The following is a 19,910-nucleotide window of genomic DNA, read 5'->3' as shown; positions in this document are numbered from 1 at the left end:
TGTTTCATTATTCTTTGTTTCTGTTTCATTTTTGTGTTTTTTAACTTCTCTGGTTAAATTTGCTCTTTGGTGCTCTGGGAAGGCCTTGGAAGCGTAAACTTTTTTACAAGCAAGAGGCTTGGGGGTCATAGGGGGAGAGGGCGTTGTCTCAACAGGAAGGCCGCACAGGATCGTGCTTGCTTTCAGTGGGAAATTTCTCAAGGGCTGTAATAGGGTTAATTTATATTTTGATTAACTTAAAAAAAAAAATCTAGCTGGTCTGTCTCAGCCCAGCACCTACAACATCTGTTCCCTAGAACCCAAGCCTGTGGGAGTGATGTGTTTTGTGCTCTGTTACTTCAATCAGCTTGCCTGGGCCCAATGGCAGGGACCCCAGAACCTGAAGGTGCTGACAAAGATGACCTGCTGCTGTTGAGTGAAATCTTCAACGCTTCCTCCCTGGAAGAGGGCGAGTTCAGCAAAGAGTGGGCTGCCGTGTTTGGAGACGGTCGGCTGAAGGAGCCAATGCCCACTGCGGCCCCAGGAGAGCCGGACCCCAGGCCCCAGGCAGGCTCAGGATTCCTTCCTTCACAGCTTCTAGATCAAAACATAAAAGACTTACAGGCCTCGCTGGAAGGTACGGACCACAGGGCTTGTAATGGGGGTGGGGGTGGTGGGGGTGGTGATATAGTGTTTGTTAATCCAAAGACCTGTTTTTCTTTTTTTATTTATTTATTTTTTACTTTACAATATTGTATTGGTTTTGCCATACATCAACATGCGTCCACCACGGGTGTACATGTGTTCCCCATCCTAGATGTCCATCAGCAGATGAATGGATAAGAAAGCTGTGGTACATATACACAATGGAGTACTACTCGGTCATTAAAAAGAACACATTTGAATCACTTCTAATGAGGTGGATGAAACTGGAGCCTATTATACAGAGTGAAGTAAGCCAGAAAGAAAAACACCAATACAGTATACTAACGCATATATATGGAATTTAGAAAGATGGTAATGACAACCCTGTATGTGAGACAGCAAAAGAGACACAGATGTATACAACAGTCTTTTGGACTCTGTGGGAGAGGGAGGGGGGGATGATTTGGGAGAATGACCTATTTTTCTTTATCTTCTTTTTTGTGTTTTCTAACTTTTATCTTATATCCAGTGTCTTTTATTTTTTGTTTTGTTTTTGTATTTTTATGTCCATTGACTTTAGCTGAAGCTTCAGAATCACATTCTAGCCTTAAGATACATATTAGGGTTTAAAATCCTCTTCTTTGCATAATTTTCTCTCCATGGTAACACTTCCTATTAATCAAAGGCTAGAGGGGTGGTCCTCAGTCTTCCTGTCTTACTTTGATTTTAGGCTTTTTCATGGCACCCTTGAGGGATTCAGAGCGCCTTCACAGTTGTGGCCTATTCACGTGGCCATTCCTGCCTGGCCAGTGCCCTAGCTGAGTTCTCCCATATACTCGTGAGACAACGTTCCCATAGACATGGGGCTTTCTGGGTGCTTCTTCCCTCTCCCACCATGGCCCACCCCTTTCCTGAGTATGCCCTCAGCTCAGCCATTCCTGTTCTGCCTGAAACACATGGCCCAACAGAAACAGAGTTTTCACACTGATCAAAAGTGATGAGACACCTTGGTAAGGATTCAAGGTACCCCAAAGCTCACCAGCAGCTCACATGCTAGTTCAGAATTATTGATGTGTGGAGCAGATTGATTTTGAGTGCAGAAACTAACACTCAGGTTGAAAGTTAAATTTTTAAGTTGGAGTTTCTAAACAAACAGACCTTGAGAAGGAAACCATTTTAGTATCTGAAGGCTTTTTTGCTCTTTCCATGTTTTAATTATAAGGCAAGAATTGCTGTTCAGAAGTTCTCAAATTGTTTTGATTTTTCCATGAATTTAGGTTATCTCCTTAATACAGCATGTTTATCTGGCACTTAGAGATGAGAACAAACAGCAGAGCTGGAATGATTAAGTAATTATGGGCTATTATAAAAAAAAAAACACTCAGGTCTTTGGAGATGAGATCATGGACGTGGCAAAAGTTGGTGGGCAAGACCAAAAGAAAATCTTTCCTCTTTTTTATGAAATACGTGTTTCCTTTCATCTTCCTTTTTGAGTCCTATTTTGTAGCCGTCTCATTTATTCTCAGTAATGAGGTTAGAGATGAGAGGGATAACTGCAATCCAAAACTACTTCTCTGCCCTGAGTCTCACCCGAGTTTCACCACCTCTTTTGCCGGAACCCCAGATGAACAAGGTTGCCAGAGACCAGGTTTCACCCCCACCCACCTGTGGTGGAGGCGCTAGCTAACAAGGCGTGGGAGAGTCGGGAGAGGCAGGGCTGGAGCGGGATCCACGGCTCAAAGCTCAGGGCTGCTGGAGACCCTCCAGCCGTGCTGCAGGGTGAATGCCGCCCCCCCCAGAGCCCCCAGCTTTGGAGACACCTGGGCGCCTGCTGCCACCAGGATCACTGGTGGCCTCCTTAGCTGGGGTGGCTGAGCATCACTGTCTCATGGGCACCTTGGGCTGACAGTGAGAACTCAGCTTCACATCCTCTTCCTGAGCGGGTGGAGCAAGACCTCAGCTCAGGCCCAGAGCACTGTCCCCGGAACTCTGCCCAAGAGCTGAGACAGAAGCAGCAGCCATGGGCTTGGCACTTCAGCCTTGCCCCACGGCCAGGAGAAAGGCCCACGCCACACTTGGGGCTGAGGAGGGAGTGGGTCACAGCACGAGAGATGCAAGCTGGCACTACGGAAAGAGAAAGAGGTACTTAAAAGGGAAGCCATTTATGTCTCAGGCAAACAATTTCACTGGAGGTTGCCACCCTAGTAGCACTGAAGCAAGATTCTTATTTGTCCAGCAAATATGTATTGAGTCCTCTGGGTGCCAGGCACTGGGGAATCACCTGAGAACAAAACAGGCAAGGCTTCTGCCTTCCGGGAACTCACATTCTAATGGAGAGGAGATAATTATGGTGCTGGAGAAGACTCTTTAAAGTCCCTTGAACAGCCAGGAGATCAAACCAGTCAATCCTGAAGGAAATCAACTCTGAATATTCATTAGGAGGACTGACGCTGAATCTCCAATACTTCGGTCACCTGATGTGAAGAGCCACCTCATTAGAAAAGACTCTGATGCTGGGAAAGATTGAGGACAGAAGGAGAAGGGGATGACAGAGGATGAGATGGTTGGATGGCATCATTGACTCAATGGATATGAGTTTGAGCAAACTCCTGGAAATAGTGAAGGACAGGGAAGCCTGGCGTGCTGCAGTCCATAACGTTGCAAAGAGTCGGACCTGATGAGCGACTGAGCAACAGCAACAAAACATAATGAAAAAGCAAATCACATTGTAGGTTAGAAAGTTACCAATGATATGGAGAAAAGGAAAAGCAGAGCCAGAGCTATTGTTGGGGGAATGGCAGAGTAGGTCAGGGAGAGAACTAAATGGGACTCTTACTGAGAAGATGAGGTCTGAGCAGAGACTCGCAGGAGGCCAGAGAATTAGCCATGTGGAGATCTAGGCAGGGAAACCCCTGTGCCCAAAGGGAGGGTGTGCCTGATACAGTTGAGGGTCTGCAGGAGGAGCACTGGGGTTGGAGTGAGAAGGAGCAGTGCTCGGAAAGGAGATGAGCTGGGCCACATAGGCCTTGTAGTTGTTAGAACTTAGGAGCCATCATAGCATCTTGGACCAAGGATGGACAAGATCTGGTTTACCATTTACAAGACCCATTCTGGCTGCCAAAAGTTTCATTTCCTCTGCTGAGGTTCTGTCAGGATCAATGTTAAGGAAGTTATTCTGTAACCTCTGAGTTATCCTGTTTTCTTTGCATGTGTGTGTGTGTGTGTGTGTGTGTGTGTGTGCTTAGTCGCTCAGTTGTGTCTGACTCTTTGCGACCCTATGGACTGTAGCCCACCAGGTTCCTCTGTCCATGGGATTCTCCAGGCAAACATATTGTGGGTTGCCATTTCCTTCTTCAGAAGATGTTCCTGAACCAGACATCAGACCCACGTCTCCTGCATTGGCAGGCGGATTCTTTACCACTGAGCCACCAGGGAAGCCCAAATATTAGGTATTAGACTCACTAAATAATTCTCAGGAGAGACTCAAGTCATCTGAAGGAGCTTTCTACTTCTCCACAGATGTTGTCTTCTTATCCGTGGGTTAGCCCCCACTTCAGAAACACCGAGGTCTAAAACTGATTTCCTTTATCACGGTAAAATGACAAGAACGAGCTCTGCATATGGCACGTGCGGTGGGTCGAGCTCTGCCCCACGTGCGTCAGGTGTGTTATTTCATCCTCACCACACCCTTCCCAGACAGGCAGGCAAGCACTGGTGTCATCTCCAACGTGCAGCCTGGGAAACAGAAACAGGGAGTAAGTAATTTGCCCCAGATTAGAGCTCTGGTAGGAGGCAGGCCGGATTGTGGGCCTGGGCCACTAGACTCCAGAGCTCATGCTTTTTGCAAACCTGTGCTGTTGCCACCAAGTACCACATCTCTGATGGCAAACGTGATTCCCCGACGGGCTCCCTCGGCCTTGCCTTGGGCGCTTCCAGAGGAGCCGGAGTTGTAATGACTGTAACCGCGGTCCTAGGCATCCCGGGTGCATATAGGGACCAAGGCAACCACACGGTCATGGAAGAGAGATGTGGGTGTGGGAAGGAAGGGTTGTGTCGACCACAAAATGTGGATGATGTTCCAGAATTTTGTTGTTTTCTTCGGTTGTTCAGTCTTGTCCGACTCTTTTGTGACCCCATGGACTGTACTCCACCAGGCTCTTTTGTCCATGGAATTCTCCAGGCAAGAATACTGGAGTGGGTTGCCATGCCCTTCTCCAGGGGAGCTTCCTGATCCAGGGATCGAACCCCTGTCTCCTGTGTCTCCTGCATTGAAGGCAGATTCTTGACCTACTGAGCCAGTGGAGAAGCCTGATGTTTCAGAACAAATATGTGAATTTGAGATTATCTCCACAGCCTTTGCCGGTGCCTGCCGTCGCCCCTCGTTGACTCTAGCGCTCACCTGCTCAGTCTGGCCACCACCGTTGTGGCTTTCTGTGAGGACCAGGTGGAGCTGCATCCTCGGGGTCCGAGGGTCCGCAGGGCAGAGGTGGGCAGCTGTCTGGAGGCAGGCACAGACACCTCGGGATCTTTCCCCTCTCTGCCCCCTCTGCACTGCCCCCTGCCTTATCCACCTTCACCTCCTCAGTCTCTCCGCTTCTTACCTCTCCGTTCTCCTCTGCCTCCCTCTCCTCTTCGGCCTCCCTTTGCCTTGGGGAAGCGGAAAGAAAAGGGGAGCAGTGGATTTCGTAAGAGAACAATTATATCTTCCTTCCCCACCTACTTCAAGCTCTAGAAGAGCAAAACAAAGGAACTTACATTTCGGATCAAGTTGTGCTGAAAAATGTGAAGGAGTCAATTTTAGTAAGGCTTTCTAAGAGTTTCTGAAGTTGCCAGCATGATAGGGGTCAGGGTTTTCTGTGTCACCCAGCGATGAGAAATTGTACCTTCCTGAGGTCTCTTCCAGTGAGGAGGATGGGGCCACCCAGAGGCGCGGCCTGAGGCAGAGACCCGGCCAGGCCTTCTTAGACATTCTTCTCCATTCCCACCAGCATCAAGATTTAATTTAGAAACAGACACTGATACTGAAAAGATAACCATCTGTTCAAAATAAATCCACCAGGACATCTTTTAATTTAGGATCCTGCCAACCACAGTTAGGCATCTTGTTCCAGAATCTCACAAACATACAGCCCTTTGTTCCTTCTGGATGTTCTTCTGTTTCAGCTAATCCTGAGGTGCTGTTGCTATCTGGGTGGGTTTCTACTTAAAGCCAATGTCATGTCAAGCTTAGCCTTATCTCAGATTCACCTTTCCTTGACCAGAGCTCACCTCTTGCTGTCTCTGGCTTAGCCTGACTCTGGGTAACTGATGTTTCCGGGCCTCAAATGGAATAACGTGAAAGAAAAGGCTGTGGGCTGCATTTAAACATAATTTGAACAGAGAGTATGAGGCACTGGCATTTTTATTTGTTCCATCAAAGCAGCAGCACTTTCTAAACCTGTTAGGGCTCATCCCCAGGTCTTGGCTAAATTCTTGCAGAAATTAAGTTGCCTCTATTAGTCCATAGAAGGAACCTTGGTGACCATCTCCTCCACCCTCATTTACACATGAAGTGAGGTGAAGTGAAGCTGCTCAGTCGTGTCTGACTCTTTGCGACCCCACGGACTGTAGCCCACCAGGCTTCTCAGTCTATGGGATTTTCCAGGCAAGAATACTGGAGTGGGATGCCATTTCCTTCTCCAGGGGATCTTCCCGACCCAGGGATCAAACCCAGGCCTCGCGCATTGTAGGCAGACGTTTTGCCCTCTGAGCCACCAGGGAAGCCTTGAAGGCTTACACATTTACACATGAAGGGTCCCCAAAGGGGACCTTCTCATGACTTGCCGAGTTGCTGTGGTTTTATCCACCATCCACATAATGTTTAAACTCTTCTGCTGCTGTTCAGTCGCTGAGTCATATCAGACTCTTCTGCTTCCTGATGGACTGTGGCTCGCCAGGCCCCTCTGTCCATGGGATTTCTCAGGCAAGAATACTGGAGTGGGTTGCCATTTCCTCCTCCAGGGGATCTTCCCCAACCAGAGATGAACCTGCGTCTCCTGCATTGGCAGGTGAATTCTTGACCATTGAGCCACCTGGAAAGCCTCAGCTTGGCATAAATAAACACAAGCTACACTCAACTCCTCAGCTTGGCTTCCGAGCTCCTTCAGGGCCTGACCCCAGTGTCATCACTGCCCATACCTCCCGTGCCTTCTCTGAGCGTGACTTAATGACACTGCTCTGTGGGGACCACGTGTCATGTCTAAGCTGGACTCCAGGGAACCCGACTCTCCCCTCCCCCCAGAGCATTCCACCCACTTCACACGTGATGTTCTGCCTGGCTAACTCCCCACCCTTCAGGCGCTCATGTTCAGCATATCATCCAGGGGCTCCCTCAGCAGTCAGTGCTGGCTATTTCTGCTCTCCATTCCCTTTATACCCAGTACTTAATCATTCCTCTCATTTCGCCTCATTGTAAAACGGGCTGAATTTTCTGTCTTGCTTCACGTTGTCACGGGCAGGGCCCATGTTTGTGTTGCTCACTATCATATTTCCCAAACATAGCTCAGTGCCTGGAATCAATGTTCCAAAAAGACATCTGGGTGGATGGGCTGATGGATGAATGGCAGACAAGAAGGGAGGGAGGGATCCAGCTGACACTGCATCACTAATTGAAGAGAAAAAGGTCTGAAGACAATCTCAGGGGTTGGTTCTCATGTGTGCTGAGTGATAGCAGAAACCCAGAATCATTGGATGTACTGAGCGCCTGCTCTTCAGCCTCTGTATGCCCTGGTTTCACCCACGAGCTCCCATTTTATCCATACAACAACCTAATGAGGTAGGAATTTTTATCCACCCTTTGCCAGTATGGAAACTGAGGCTCAGAGAAGGTGTGGATGGCAGGCTGGTGCCTGGCCACAGTGGCCATGGTCTTCCCACATTCCCCTTCATGGCCAGCCCTGTCCCAGAGCGCCCAGGGCTCTGCTCATCAACCCAGCCTGGGCTTCTGCTCTCCCAGTCAGTGAAATTACACTCATGGTAAACTGCTACGCTGGGTGGTGTTACTTTGGCCTCACTTGCTGCTCTAGCTAGCCAGTATTATTTCTGGCCGATTTATATTTTCCCTTATGTCAGTGAAGGGGGCAGGATTGCTCCAATAAAATTTTATATGTTTCCTGCAGACGGGTAGCGCAGTTGACATATCAAAGGGACCGAGAACTAGGCTCGTCAGCTTGCCCCCAGAGCTCTCAGTCTCATCTTCCCCCACGCTGCACCACCCCGTCTCCTGACACAGTTTCTCTGAGATGGGGAAGACCTCCTTCCAGACACACCTTCCTGTTAAAAACGCCTCAGCCAACAAACACCAACTGAAGAGCAGTTGATGGCAATTTTAGGAATATTAGCAACACTGAGTTCTCTGTAAATAGCATTTTTTCCTGACAGAAGCCAAGACATTTGAAGTCTGGCTTGGCATTCCATCCATAATTACCCCAGTTGTACCCCTCCCCTAAAGAATTCCCAAAGCAATATGAGTGAGAGTGAAACTGCAGCTCAGCTTAGTATTTGCTTAAAACATATATATGGGTTTCCCTGGTGGCTCAGTGGTAAAGAATTCACCTACCAATGCAGGAGACATAGGTTCAGTCCCTGGGTTGGGAAAGATTCCCTGGAGAAGGAAATGGGAACCCACTGCAGTACTCTTGCCGGGAAAATCCAAAGGAGAGCGAGCCTGGCGGGCAACGGTTCACAGGGTTGCAAAAGAGTCAGACACGACTTAGCAACTAAACAACAATGACAATATATACATATATAGCTGGGGTCACAACCATAATATTTCCTCCCCTCATGTGCGAATGGTTGGACTATTAGATTTATGCTTAATAGGTGTTCTGAAGAGAAATTGTGATTTGGCCAACTGGCTGTTTCTGCTTCACATTGTGGGACAAAAGAACAGTGATACACCGTGTCTTTGGGAAACTCTGAGGTCTACTTTCCCCATCATCTATCATCTTCGTCCCCAAAGGGGCAGTGTGTTTATGCGTATCCTCCTCTGTGTCCTTTGCAGCAGAGAAGCCCCCAAGTCTGTAGATTATCCATGTCGCTCTTATGGTTCCTGAGTGTTTAGGTGAGCAATATTCAGAACTCCACACTTACAAAGGGATCCAATTAGAAGACATTGTCTTTATAAAGACAAGGCTTCCCTTGTGGCTCAGCTGGTAAAGAATCCACCTGCAATGCGGGAGACCTGGGTTCGATCCCTGGGTTGGAAAGATCCCCTGGAGAAGGGATAGGCTACCGACTTCATGAGAATTCCATGAACTGTATAGTCCATGGGGTCGCAAAGATTTTTGGAAAAGGAAATGGCAACCCACTTCAGTATTCTTGCCTGGAGAATCCCCATGGACAGAGGAGTCTGGCGAGCTACAGTCCTTGGGGTCACAAAGAGTCAGACACAACTGAAGTGACTTGGCACAGTCTTTATAAAGGAGCCTGCCGTTACAATCCTTTAAATGATAGGCTTTAAAATATGACTTGTATTTCTGGGACTCTAAAAATATGACTTGATATACAGACATTCTGTTTGTTTATAACCATTCGGGAATATGCCCATCACATATAGCGAGGGGGTCTGTGTTTTGACGTGTGCATTTATTTCTGCTTCCTTGAGGAATGTGTTCTATCTTATACTCTGAGAAAAGACAATGATTGAACCTGCCTCTTTTCCAGCATTCTCTGGAGCCAAATGTTGTGCATGTTTTTGAAATGGGAAGAATTATCTCGTGTTCCCACTGTATCAGCATTTAGAGACGGGGGAGGGGTGGCCTTCCACACCTCTCAACGTGCCTTTTCTCTGCATCCATTTGGATTCTGTCTGGAAGTGTGGACCTCCCTGAACTCAGATAGCCCAATGGGGTCAAGGAGCTTAAAGCTGTGGGAGCTGGGAGGTGGATGCTCTCTGTTTCCAAGGAGGACTTTGCTCCTTGCCCCAGCTCTGGCTTCAACAAGAATGAACCTGATCCTGCCAGAGATGGTGGCCACGGCAGCTCCTTGGGAACCATCTATGGCAGTGCCTCCCACACTACACTCACATGAGGGTTGCTGAGGGTTTGCGGTTCCTTGGACTCCACCCTGGGGATTCTCATTCAGTAGGTGATGTCCCAGCTGCTGGGGCAGGCATCACACTTTGAGAAGCCCTGCCCTAAGAGACAGGGGCCAGGCTGCTAGCATTGAGAAAAGGTTGTGTGAGGTTTCTGCCGAGCACAGGTGGATCCTGACCCTCAGTGTCCAGGAGAGGATTGTAGGGAAAGATGAAATTGACCCAGTTAGATGCTACCTCTTTCAGCGTTATTTGGCACTCAGCGAGACTGCGATTTTAACTTTCCACATTTACCACTATTTATGTGATTAGGGTTTGGAAGGAAAATGCCGATGGGCCAATTTTCTAGGAACCAGGGAGGTTATGTTACTCCTGGATTACACCAAATACTGGTCATTTTTTAAGAACGGCTTTATTGAACTATAATTTACATACCATGATAGTCATCCATTGTAGGGAACAGTTCAAGGACTTCTGGTAAATTTATATTATGTAGCCATCACCACAGTCTAGTGGGAGAACATTTCCATCTTCCGAAAAAGTTCCCTTAAAATCTGGTGCCTTTTTTTGTTTGTGAAATATGTGAATAACATGTTCAAGTACCATCCCAATGAATAGCAATACTTTTTAAACTCTCTGTAATTTTTCAATATTTTAAACCCAATAAATAGGTCACAGGCAGCCTGTTTCACTTGTCCTTGGTTAGTCTTTATGGGGTTTTCAATGTGCTCAGTGGTAAAGAATCCACCTGCCAATGCCAGAGCTGCAGGAGACTTGGGTTTGATCCCTGGGTCAGGAAGATCCCCTGGAGAATGAAATGGCAACCCACTCCAGAATTCTTGCCTGGGAAATCCCATGGACAAAGGAGCCTTCATGAGCTCCAGCCCATGAAGTCACAGAGAGTCAGACATGACTGAGCACACACGTACACAGTCTCTGTTTGTACGCTGCTTGCCTAAAAATAAATAATTCAACCACTGAGTATTATGGCATCTCCAGTGGCAAGCACTGCTTTCCCATCTCTCAAAATAATGTTTCCTAAGTGTAGTTCTCATGATTTAAGAGTCCTTTGGTGGTTATCTTAATTTCAACACTCGTCATGTGCCCAGATAGTGCCCTAAAGAACGTAAAGATGAATAATACGTGGTCCCCGCCTTCAAGGGGCTCAGAACTCTAGGAGATGAGACAAAAGTAGCAGCTAATCAATATCAGTTCAGTTAAGTCACTCAGTCATGTCTGACTCTTGGCAACCCCATGGACTGCAGCACGCCAGGCTAATCGATATGCTATGATTCTAAAGTGGGTACCTTATTACAAATCTTAAGTATAGGGTAAGCAAATAGTATTGCATCTTCTCATTTCTGTAGCATATGCCGAGTGAGTTTCTTGCCCCCGAAGTTGGTTTCACTGCCACCAACTTGGTGACAGCTGAACTCTGCCATCCAAACATAGCATCCTTATCAGAGACAAAACTTTTTCTGTAGAAGACACTGTGAGCAGAGCATCCCAGGGAAAGGATATGGTCTGTGTTTCACAGTGAGCATCACCAATGGACTCAGTCCACACACACCTACCTGTACCACATTAGATATTATGGAGCACATTGAAGAAACAGTTTCTTGTCTCTTGGAGAAGACAGGACTTACACATGAAGAATTAAAGCAGATGTGCAAAGAAGTATATGGTAAAGTTCTAAATTAAATGAGTTATCCTGAGACATCCACCACAGGCAGTAAATGCTGGGGGGAACTAGGCTTGCTCCCCACCCCACAAAACAGGACTGCTGAACACCTCTTAATCATTAGCAACAGGAAGAGCCCAAGGGGCCTTCAGAACATTGCGTTATACAAGATCAATGCTATCATAAGGATATGGCGTCAAGTTAAGGTGGACATTCTTCCCTCTTATATTTGGACTGGGCTGCCAATTATCTGTATTAACTAAACTTCACAATTTAAATTAGCTGTATGGAAAATAAATGAACTGGATCATATCAGAAATAGAGAAGACCAGTCGTTCACTAATTCTGTCACTGCATTTAACGGTGCTCACTTTTTGTGACATGGGCACGAACGGTGCCCGTTTGTAACAGACAAACAAGGCGCTTGATTTCCTAGGAACACTGTTGATAATCTTTGGTGTGACCATGAAATGATGTCACTTGGTAAGAAAAATGGGTATAAAATTGAAAGCAGGAATGCTTTGACCTTAGCAATTTCTCATTTGCAGTCGTCCCCCTAATTTTCCATACTTTCAAGTTGGTGTTCGTTAGTCACTCAGTCATGTCCAACTCTTTGCCATCCCATGGACTGTAGCCCACGAGGCTCCCCTATCTATGGAATTCTCCAGGCCAGAATACTGGAGTGGGTTTCCATTTCATTCTCCAGGGGATCTTCCCGACCCAGGGACCGAGCCCCAGTCTCCTGCATTGCAGGCAGATTCTTTACCATCTGAGTCACCAGGGAAGCCCTTTTGAAGTGGGCAAGATTATACATATCCACTCTCCCCTGAAACGTATTCCAGATATGAGGCACAAGGAAGAAGGGTCCTGGCACACCAGCCTCCTCTCTCTTTGGAGGCCATCCTAGTTGAGAGCCGTGTGTGTGCCTCACATGGAACTGACGAGACAGTGTGGCTGCTCTTCCCTAAGATCTAACGACCTCTGGTTTTGAACATTAGGCTGGTCAGAGAGCAGTGTCAGTCCTTCTTCTCCTCCATGGCCAGTACCCAAGGCAAGCAGTCCAAATGTCAACTACCCTGCAGTGAAAGGTAATATCATTCTCTCCCCCTTAAGTGACGGTCACCTTCCTTTCCATCGACCTAACACTCTTTGCTTTATCTCTTTACTAATTTCCACTGGAGCACCTGGGATTCAGAGGTGGGGCTACAAGGGCTGAGAGCCGTGCATGACCCTAGGAACTAACATTTTAACTTTTTCCTGGCTTAACGTCCTCATTCATAATTGGCTCTATCAGATCTAATGAGGAGGACTCAGACATCTGTCTGTATGTGACCGGGTGTTCCCCAAGACTGGATGACAACAGTAAGGGAGAAAATGGCCTCTGAGATTGGGATCCTTAGCTGAAAATACCATTGCTTCCACCAGACAAAGCATTTGATTAATGCTTTTTGCAAAGAGCCAGGTGCCTTAGTTGTCAAAAAAGGGCCTTTCAAGCTTGTGAAATCTACTCTCTTTTGAGACAGAACATCTGCCTGAGGAAGATCTCATCTGTCTTTGCATCTCTCTCTCTTCCTTTGGTCATCACGTTCCCTGTGTTGACCACAGGACATTAAAGGAAGTGTCAGTTTTATTATCGTCAGAGAGCGTTTCCCTTGATGTTCTTTTGGGTGTTGCGCAAATAGTTGCCCCTGGTTTTCCCTCCCACAGGGGAGGTCTGGGGAATGTGAGGATTTCCCTCCCCGCAAGTATAATCACCTGGCTACTCACAGCTGGCCCACACCCACCACCGGAAAGCCCCAGGGAGGGGAGAGGAGGGTGGAGTGTATTTCACTGGCCTATCACTAAGATATCTTGATACTCTATCAAGAACAGACTAATCCTCCAAAATCAGTCTTGCTCCATACAGTTTCTTTGTGTGACCTCCTACAGGACTAAAGAAAGACAAGTTATAGCCCCTTAAAAAAAATTAAAAAAAGTCTCCCTCACCCCCACCAAGCTATATTGAGCTCTCTGTAAAGTCTCAGTTTATCATATCAAAATAAACTAAGAGTTTTAGGGGCTAACTGCATGCTGTGAAATTAATGTTACATAGTAACAGCTTGCATATTACTAACTACTCTTGTTTGCAATAGCTTATCTCTGTAATAGATGCATTGTTGTCTCATTATAAAGTAAATATTTACAAGAGACTGGAAAAAAACGATAAAGGGAGGAAAAATCAGAACTATAAAGGGATCAGTACACTGTCTTTATGTTTAAGTGCCATTTTAGTGAAAAGATCAAAGGCCCTGTGTATGTTGGCATAATCCCATCAGTACTCACCATCACACTATTCATAGAAGCACTTTTAGCAACTCCTCCTACCAGTATTTTTTGAGATTCTTCTTAACCAGATGGCAAGCACATTCCTAGCTGCTTTTGGTTAGAAGGATAACCTGTCAGACATTTTATTCATGTTTTTGATGGTTCCACCTGTTGGAGAAAGAAAAAAAGCATAGGTCATCCAAGTCAATGAACTTAGATTCTCATGTGGAACGATTTATATAGAGAAGAGCCCCCAACTTCTTTGTAAATCTCTTGCATCAGGCACTCTTTTGAAAATGCCTTCCTCATCTGGAAAATAATTGGGGTCTGTCATCGTGGCATTCAAGAAGTTAGGGCAGGTGGTTCAGTAAAACAGCACTTAAAGGCAGGACTCTATGGAGCATGGAGGGTGAGGGGCTTGGGGGCAGTTTAGAGCCCAGTGGGGAAGGGGAGGCATGTCTAAGGCCCCCTTCCTCTGATGGGAGAGGGTTAAAGAAGTCTGAAAAGAGTAATCACCCTATTTCTCTTGACCCAGCAGATTTGAAGATTCCTCCAGGGGACACTGGAAGGCACCTTACTTCCTGAGTCATTCAGTCTGGTTTCTGAAATGATTGCTATTTCCCGGTGGTGCTGAAGCACAGGGTCTGGGGTTTTAGGCAGCTCTGTGGGCTTGTGGCCATCTGCTGGGTAGGGGTGCCGATTGGGGATTAACACAAGAGCTCACTGTGCAGATTTATAAAGACCATGGTATAGAAATGTTACTCAGCCAACCAGCCAACAGTGGGGCATGGAATATCCTAACAAGGCTTAAAGACCAAAAGCAGCAGGGTTTGTCCGATTGAGCGTCTTCCCTCTTGAAGATGCTCCTGGCCCTGAAGCCTGGCAGAGATGGGAGTTAGCAAGGAGGCTGTGCTAATGTGTCCTCTTCTCTCCCCAGAGCCTGCCAAGGCCTCCTCGGACCTGACTGCCTGGTTCAGCCTTTTTGCTGATCTCGACCCACTATCAAATCCTGATGCTGTTGGGAAAACCGATAAAGAACATGAATTGCTCAATGCATGAGTCTGCTGCCTCCGTCTGGGAGGGAGCCCACAAGTGTCTCCAGATCAACACACCGGGGGGCTCGTGGATGTAGGAAGTGATCAGTATGCTGTTTTAATATTTACGTGCCATTTTAATAAAATGAAAGGGTCAAAGGCCCTGTTTATATTAGAATTATTTACTCTCATTTGGTGTAAAGGGTGTTCGTGTGTCCTCTACGCGGACCTGATAGTGCCGGATGGTCTAGGAGCTGTGTCCAGGCCCCTCAGCTGACAACTCCCTCTGCTGAGTGCTGCTGTGTCACCGGGTTGCTACAAGGTCCAAGTTCACATCATAAATCTGCTTTGTGTTAGGTTGAAAGAAGGTGTCCTCCAGTCTCAGAGACAGCGGGAGTCTTAGGAGGCTTAAATGCCTCCTTTTGTACCCCTGGCCCATGTCCCTCTTAAAGGGGGGCTGCAGGGAGACTCCCTCTTCCTGCCCAGCCACCTTCCAGCAAGCTACAGGTGAAGCTCCGGCCAAAGACGGCCCTGACCTTGCCTCCTGGGCCGCGGGTTCTCTCATGGGCAGAGGGACTGAGCTGGTCAGCGCTGCACAAACTTGTCTGTGGAAGCCAGCCATGTCTGCAGATCTCAGCTCTCCAGCCCTCTCCTTGGCTGGAATTCAAAAGCATGTATTTCTGGAGCCCCGTGTGACATTAACTTTTTTTTTTTTTAATTAAATGGAAAAGATATTTGACACACAAAGTTAATGAGTCTGTTGGGGGGAAGGAGGGACTTGGCAGGGGCTGCTGTGGGGTGAGGGGCTGGAGAGAGAGGAGACAGGTCCCACCTGCATGAAACTGCCAATATGACCCAGACCTCCCCCAGATACTGCAGTGGAGGCAGCAGGGTGGACCCTTGGCTTACAGGGGAGAACTGCAGTTTTGCACATGGGCACAAAACCCTGAATATTTGAAGGACTGAAGCTGAAGTTCCAATGCTTTGGCCACCTGATGCGAAGAGTTGACTCACTGGAAAAGACCCTGATACTGGGAAAGACTGAGGGCAAAAGGAGAAGAGGGTGGCAGAAGAAGAGATGGTTGGGTAGCATCACGAACTCAATGGACATGAGTTTGAGCAGACTCTGGGAGACAGTGAAAAACAGGGAAGCCTGGCTGCTGCAGTTCATGGGGTTGCAAAGAGTTGGACACGACCCAACAACAACCCAAAAGCGACTCAAATAGGCCCATTCCAGTCAGAGACTCCAGGGCTAGCGTCTCGCCTTCCCTCCCACGTCCCAGGTGATGCGCTGCGAGTCCACACAGGTGCACAGAAGCCAGCCTGCCGGATGCGTGGCCCACGTGGGGGGTGGAGTCCGGGACCAGCCCCACCGCAGTTCTGAGAGCTCAGCTAGGCCGGGAGGCGTCCTGAGTCCCGGCCCGCTTCTCCAAGGGCACAGAAACGCTGGGACTCCCCGCCCCGGGGTGCGCGGCCCCAGCAGCAGCCTCAGGGGAACAGCCTGGAAGCCACGCTGCGGGCAGACGGAGTCCAGCCCTCCGCGCATGCGCACTGTGGGTCCCGCGCTGCTCGCCTCTGGGCCAGACCAGCATGGCCGGCCATCACTTTTGTTAGAATCTCATTTTAGTAGATTCCTCAGCCTGGCATTTGTGGTCTTTGAGATGAATATACTGCCCCAGGGGACCCCCAACCCTCCCCCCTGCACACACACATACGCAGGAAGGCTCGCTGGACCCTCGGACCACTCTCCTCTCTAGGGCTGTGCATTTGCTGTTCACTGAACCCGGGACGCCCCGTCTCCTTGCCCTCAGCAGCCTTCACGATGCTAGACCCCAGCTCTCCCACTGGGACGGCTCAAAGCGTAGCCCTCAGTTTTCCTTTGAGGAACTGCTGCTCCTCTCTCGCCCTGGCCTCCCATCTCAGAAGACCTGTGCCTGAGTTTACCACCGGGTGTTGCCACCCCACAAGACGAAGTCTCTTACCTCCCTAAACCGTCTCCTCTCCCCGGTAATCGGCCCTCTGGAGTCACCTTGTAAGCACAGGAACTAATGACTGCCGAGTGAAGCTGCCCTGTGTGGGATGTTGATTACGGCCTCCTGGTTTTGTACTGGGTCCCATTTGTTTGCAGCTGTAAGGAGTTAAAGCGGGAGGGCCTGACCACCTCATCCAGGCTAGAGGCCCAGGGAGCTCGGTTGTCCAGGATCCCAAGGGGTGCAGCGGTTCTTTTCTGTTGAATGGATCACTGTAAATACTAACAGGTTGCATTTTTAAAGTTTGATCTGTGGGTGAAGGGGAGAGGAGGATTATGGTCATCGGACAGCCGTTGCTACAATTTAAAAAAAGGAGGCAGTTTTCTCCCTGGATTTCTACATTTTTGCTAAAAAAAAAAAAAAACTCATTCCCTTTTCTGTCTGCAGTCCATTTGTCCAGGCTCTTGATCCCTCTTGATAGGCGTGTTTTGATCCAGGCTCACACAAAGCCCCTTCGACCACCTCTCCAGTCTAAGGAGAAGCAGCTGCTGCCTAATTCTCTTTTAAGTGGCCCCTGTGCCGGCCCTGCCCCGGGGCTTCCTCCAGGGTCTGCCTCAGGCTGGGCTGTCTCATCGGGAAGTCGAAGACGCCTCACCTCTTCATGCGCCAGTCTTGCTTCTCCTTAATTTTCATCCTGTGTCGTGAGGCTGCTCTGAACCCTCGGGGACACCAGAGAGCACCTGGTTCTTGGGAACTTCCCATCCCTTGGACATGTTCCCCTCCCCTCTCCCCTGCCCCCACCAATATAGAAAGAATATTCACATTTAGGGGAGGGAGCCAGGATGTTTCTATTTTCTCCTCCTTTGCCTGGCTGGCTTAGGCTTTGGTGCACGTTACAGACTCATTTGCCTTCAAGATGTGATTTGAGAAACGTCAGGTTGATTTTGAGTTCTGAGGGAGGCAGAAAAGCATCCGTCAGCTTGAGGATTAGAAATGCTCCAGCTTAGAACCAGCACTTATTGTTGTCAGAGGTTGATGCCCAAGAAGACGTCACCTGCTCAGAATTGGCAGCCGTGGGAGCCCGGAGTTGCCAGTGGGCATACAGGGTGGTCATGTTGTGGCCACTGTTGACACTGGGCATGGGCCAGGGCTGAGTCTCCCACCCCGACCCGAGGCTACCATGTGAGGCCGCCTAGCCCTGTGGGCTAAGCCCCTAGCAGTGGCTTGGGGCTACTTATTAGCACTATTTGATTTTGCCAGTATGGCAGAGTTGCTTCTGTCTTTGGGATCAACGTGTCCTCCAGACTGGCCATGGTGGTTAATGCTCTGCTTTGGTTTAAACCATCTCCCAGTCCTGGGACTGGCATCAGTCACAGTGTAGTGCTCTAGGGGTCTTTATTGTTGTTCAGTAGCTACATCGTGTCTGACTCTTCACGACCCCATGGACTGCAGCACTCCAGACCTCCCTGCCCCTCACCATCTCCCGGAGTTCGCCCAAGTTCACGTCCATTGAATCAGTAGGCGTCTTAGCTTTGTTGGAAATAGATTTCAGGCTGGAGTCAACTGCAGGTGATTAGCAGTGGGTGCCAAGAATTCTGCATTGAGAAGAATTCTTATAAATGAGTGATATTTTTGATGGGTACAGGGCAGGAAGTGGTAACAACAGTGCTATATATAATTACCAACAGTGCATTAGACCTTGCCTTTTATGCAGCTTTTAGATTTAACAACTTCTACTTCTTATCCTTCTCTCTCTCTCTCTTTTTCTGCTGCTTCCTCCCCCTCTTCCTCCCCTTCCTCTTCTTTTAATCAGAAAAAACTCAGATTTGGCAACATTGACAGGCATGCATGAATGAGAAAAGCAGAAAGTTCAAAGAACACTTTATTATTGACACCTAATTCAATTCAAATTCCCTTCAACAACAAAAAAGTGGGAATGGATTTATTTGCTCAGGTAACTGAAAGTCCACGTGTAGGCTTTCAGGCATGGCTGGATCTAGGGGCTCAAATGTTGTTCTCAACAATTGTCTCCTCTTCAGCTCCCAGCTCTGATTTCTTCTGTGAGACTTCATTCCATAAAGAAGACAAAGGCCTCCAGCATCTCTGGCCGAAGTCTTGATTTGAGTCTGCCTTTGTCCTTTATCCCATCATCAGTCAACCACCGAGGTGGAAAATAGGCTATTTGCCCAGCTTTTCATGAGCCTGTCCCTGGAGCTCAACCCTCAAGGACTGGCAACAGAGAAAGGACAATTCCTTAAGGGAAAACTAGGGTTCCATTATTAGGGAAGGAGGGAATGGGCCTTGGAAGAAGAAAGCAATAACAATCCACTCGAATTTCCACTGACAGGACTTTGAGGAGACACTGTGTAACCTTTCCAGAGGGCTATGGCGTGAGCTGGGTGAAAGAACTGGAATGTTTTCCAGAAACCCCACTGGAGTTCCTTTTGAGGTCAACCCCTGGCACTGGGGCTAGAAGGCTTGGTGCTCTTGGTGACCTTTGGAAGACCTCCACCTTGCCGCTGTCCTTGACTGTACAGAGAAGTCAAAGGCATCACAGAGCTCTTTGTATCCAGTCCCCTGATATCCAAGTGAGGAGACTGAGGGAACTGAGGGACACAGAAAAACCTACATGTTAGTGGAAAACCAGAAATAAAAACCAGATTAAAAAGCAGAGATATTACTTTGTCAACAAAGGTCCATCTAGTCAAGGCTATGGTTTTTCCAGTGGTCACGTATGGATGTGAGAGTTGGACTGTGAAGAAAGCTGAGTGCCGAAGAATTGATTTGAACTGTGGTGTTGGAGAAGACTCTTGAGAGTCCCTTGGACTGCAAGGAGATCCAACCAGTCCATTCTGAAGAAGATCAGTCCTGGGTGTTCTTTGGAAGGAATAACACTGAGGCTGAAACTCCAATACTTTGGCCACCTCATGCTAAGAGTTGACTCATTGGAAAAGACTCTGATGCTGGGAGGGATTGGGGACAGGAGGAGAAGGGGACGACAGAGGATGAGATGGCTGGATGGCATCACTGACTCAATGCACATGAGTTTGGGTGAACTCCGGGAGTTTATGATGGACAGGGAGGCCTGGTGTGCTGCGATTCATGGCGTCACAAAGAGTCGAACACGACTGAGCAACTGAACTGAACTGAGTGGAAAACCAAGACTACAGGGCACCTTGCCTCACGCCTGGACCAAGGCTTCTTTTACTTCAAGGTGTTTGCTA

General features: G+C 48.1%; 1 protein-coding gene and 2 long non-coding RNA genes across 15 annotated transcripts in view; 1 reads left to right on the top strand and 2 right to left on the bottom strand.

Moving 5' to 3' along the window:
- ICA1 (islet cell autoantigen 1) overlaps positions 1-14,894 on the top strand; it is a 164,749-nt gene extending 149,855 nt beyond the window's left edge. For 9 of the 13 annotated variants that reach the window (XM_044946481.2, XM_044946487.2, XM_044946483.2 and 6 more), the window contains 3 exons: positions 347-616; positions 12,377-12,466; positions 14,620-14,894. In XM_044946481.2, coding sequence (XP_044802416.2) covers positions 347-616; positions 12,377-12,466; positions 14,620-14,741 — 482 coding nt within the window. In that variant the 3' untranslated portion in view covers positions 14,742-14,894. Of the gene's footprint in view, positions 1-346; positions 617-12,376; positions 12,467-14,619 lie in introns of those variants that run through there. The other 4 variants (XM_044946485.2, XM_044946490.2, XM_006058666.4 and 1 more) reach the window with 2 other exon arrangements.
- LOC123334660 lies at positions 2,641-4,221 on the bottom strand. Its single transcript, XR_006552664.2, has 3 exons — positions 4,087-4,221; positions 2,949-3,098; positions 2,641-2,748 (listed from the first exon to the last, which is right to left on the bottom strand). It is a non-coding gene; the product is annotated as an uncharacterized LOC123334660 (long non-coding RNA).
- Positions 4,224-16,810, bottom strand: LOC123334659. Its single transcript, XR_006552663.2, has 3 exons — positions 16,699-16,810; positions 13,701-13,850; positions 4,224-4,359 (listed from the first exon to the last, which is right to left on the bottom strand). It is a non-coding gene; the product is annotated as an uncharacterized LOC123334659 (long non-coding RNA).
- Between the last annotated feature and the right edge of the window lie 3,100 nt (positions 16,811-19,910).

The sequence above is a fragment of the Bubalus bubalis genome, chromosome 8 (assembly GCF_019923935.1).
Source record: "Bubalus bubalis isolate 160015118507 breed Murrah chromosome 8, NDDB_SH_1, whole genome shotgun sequence".
Classification (NCBI taxonomy): Eukaryota; Metazoa; Chordata; class Mammalia; order Artiodactyla; family Bovidae; genus Bubalus; species Bubalus bubalis.
Note: the sequence above shows the minus strand (reverse complement) of the source record. Positions and strands in the feature narration are given on the sequence as shown.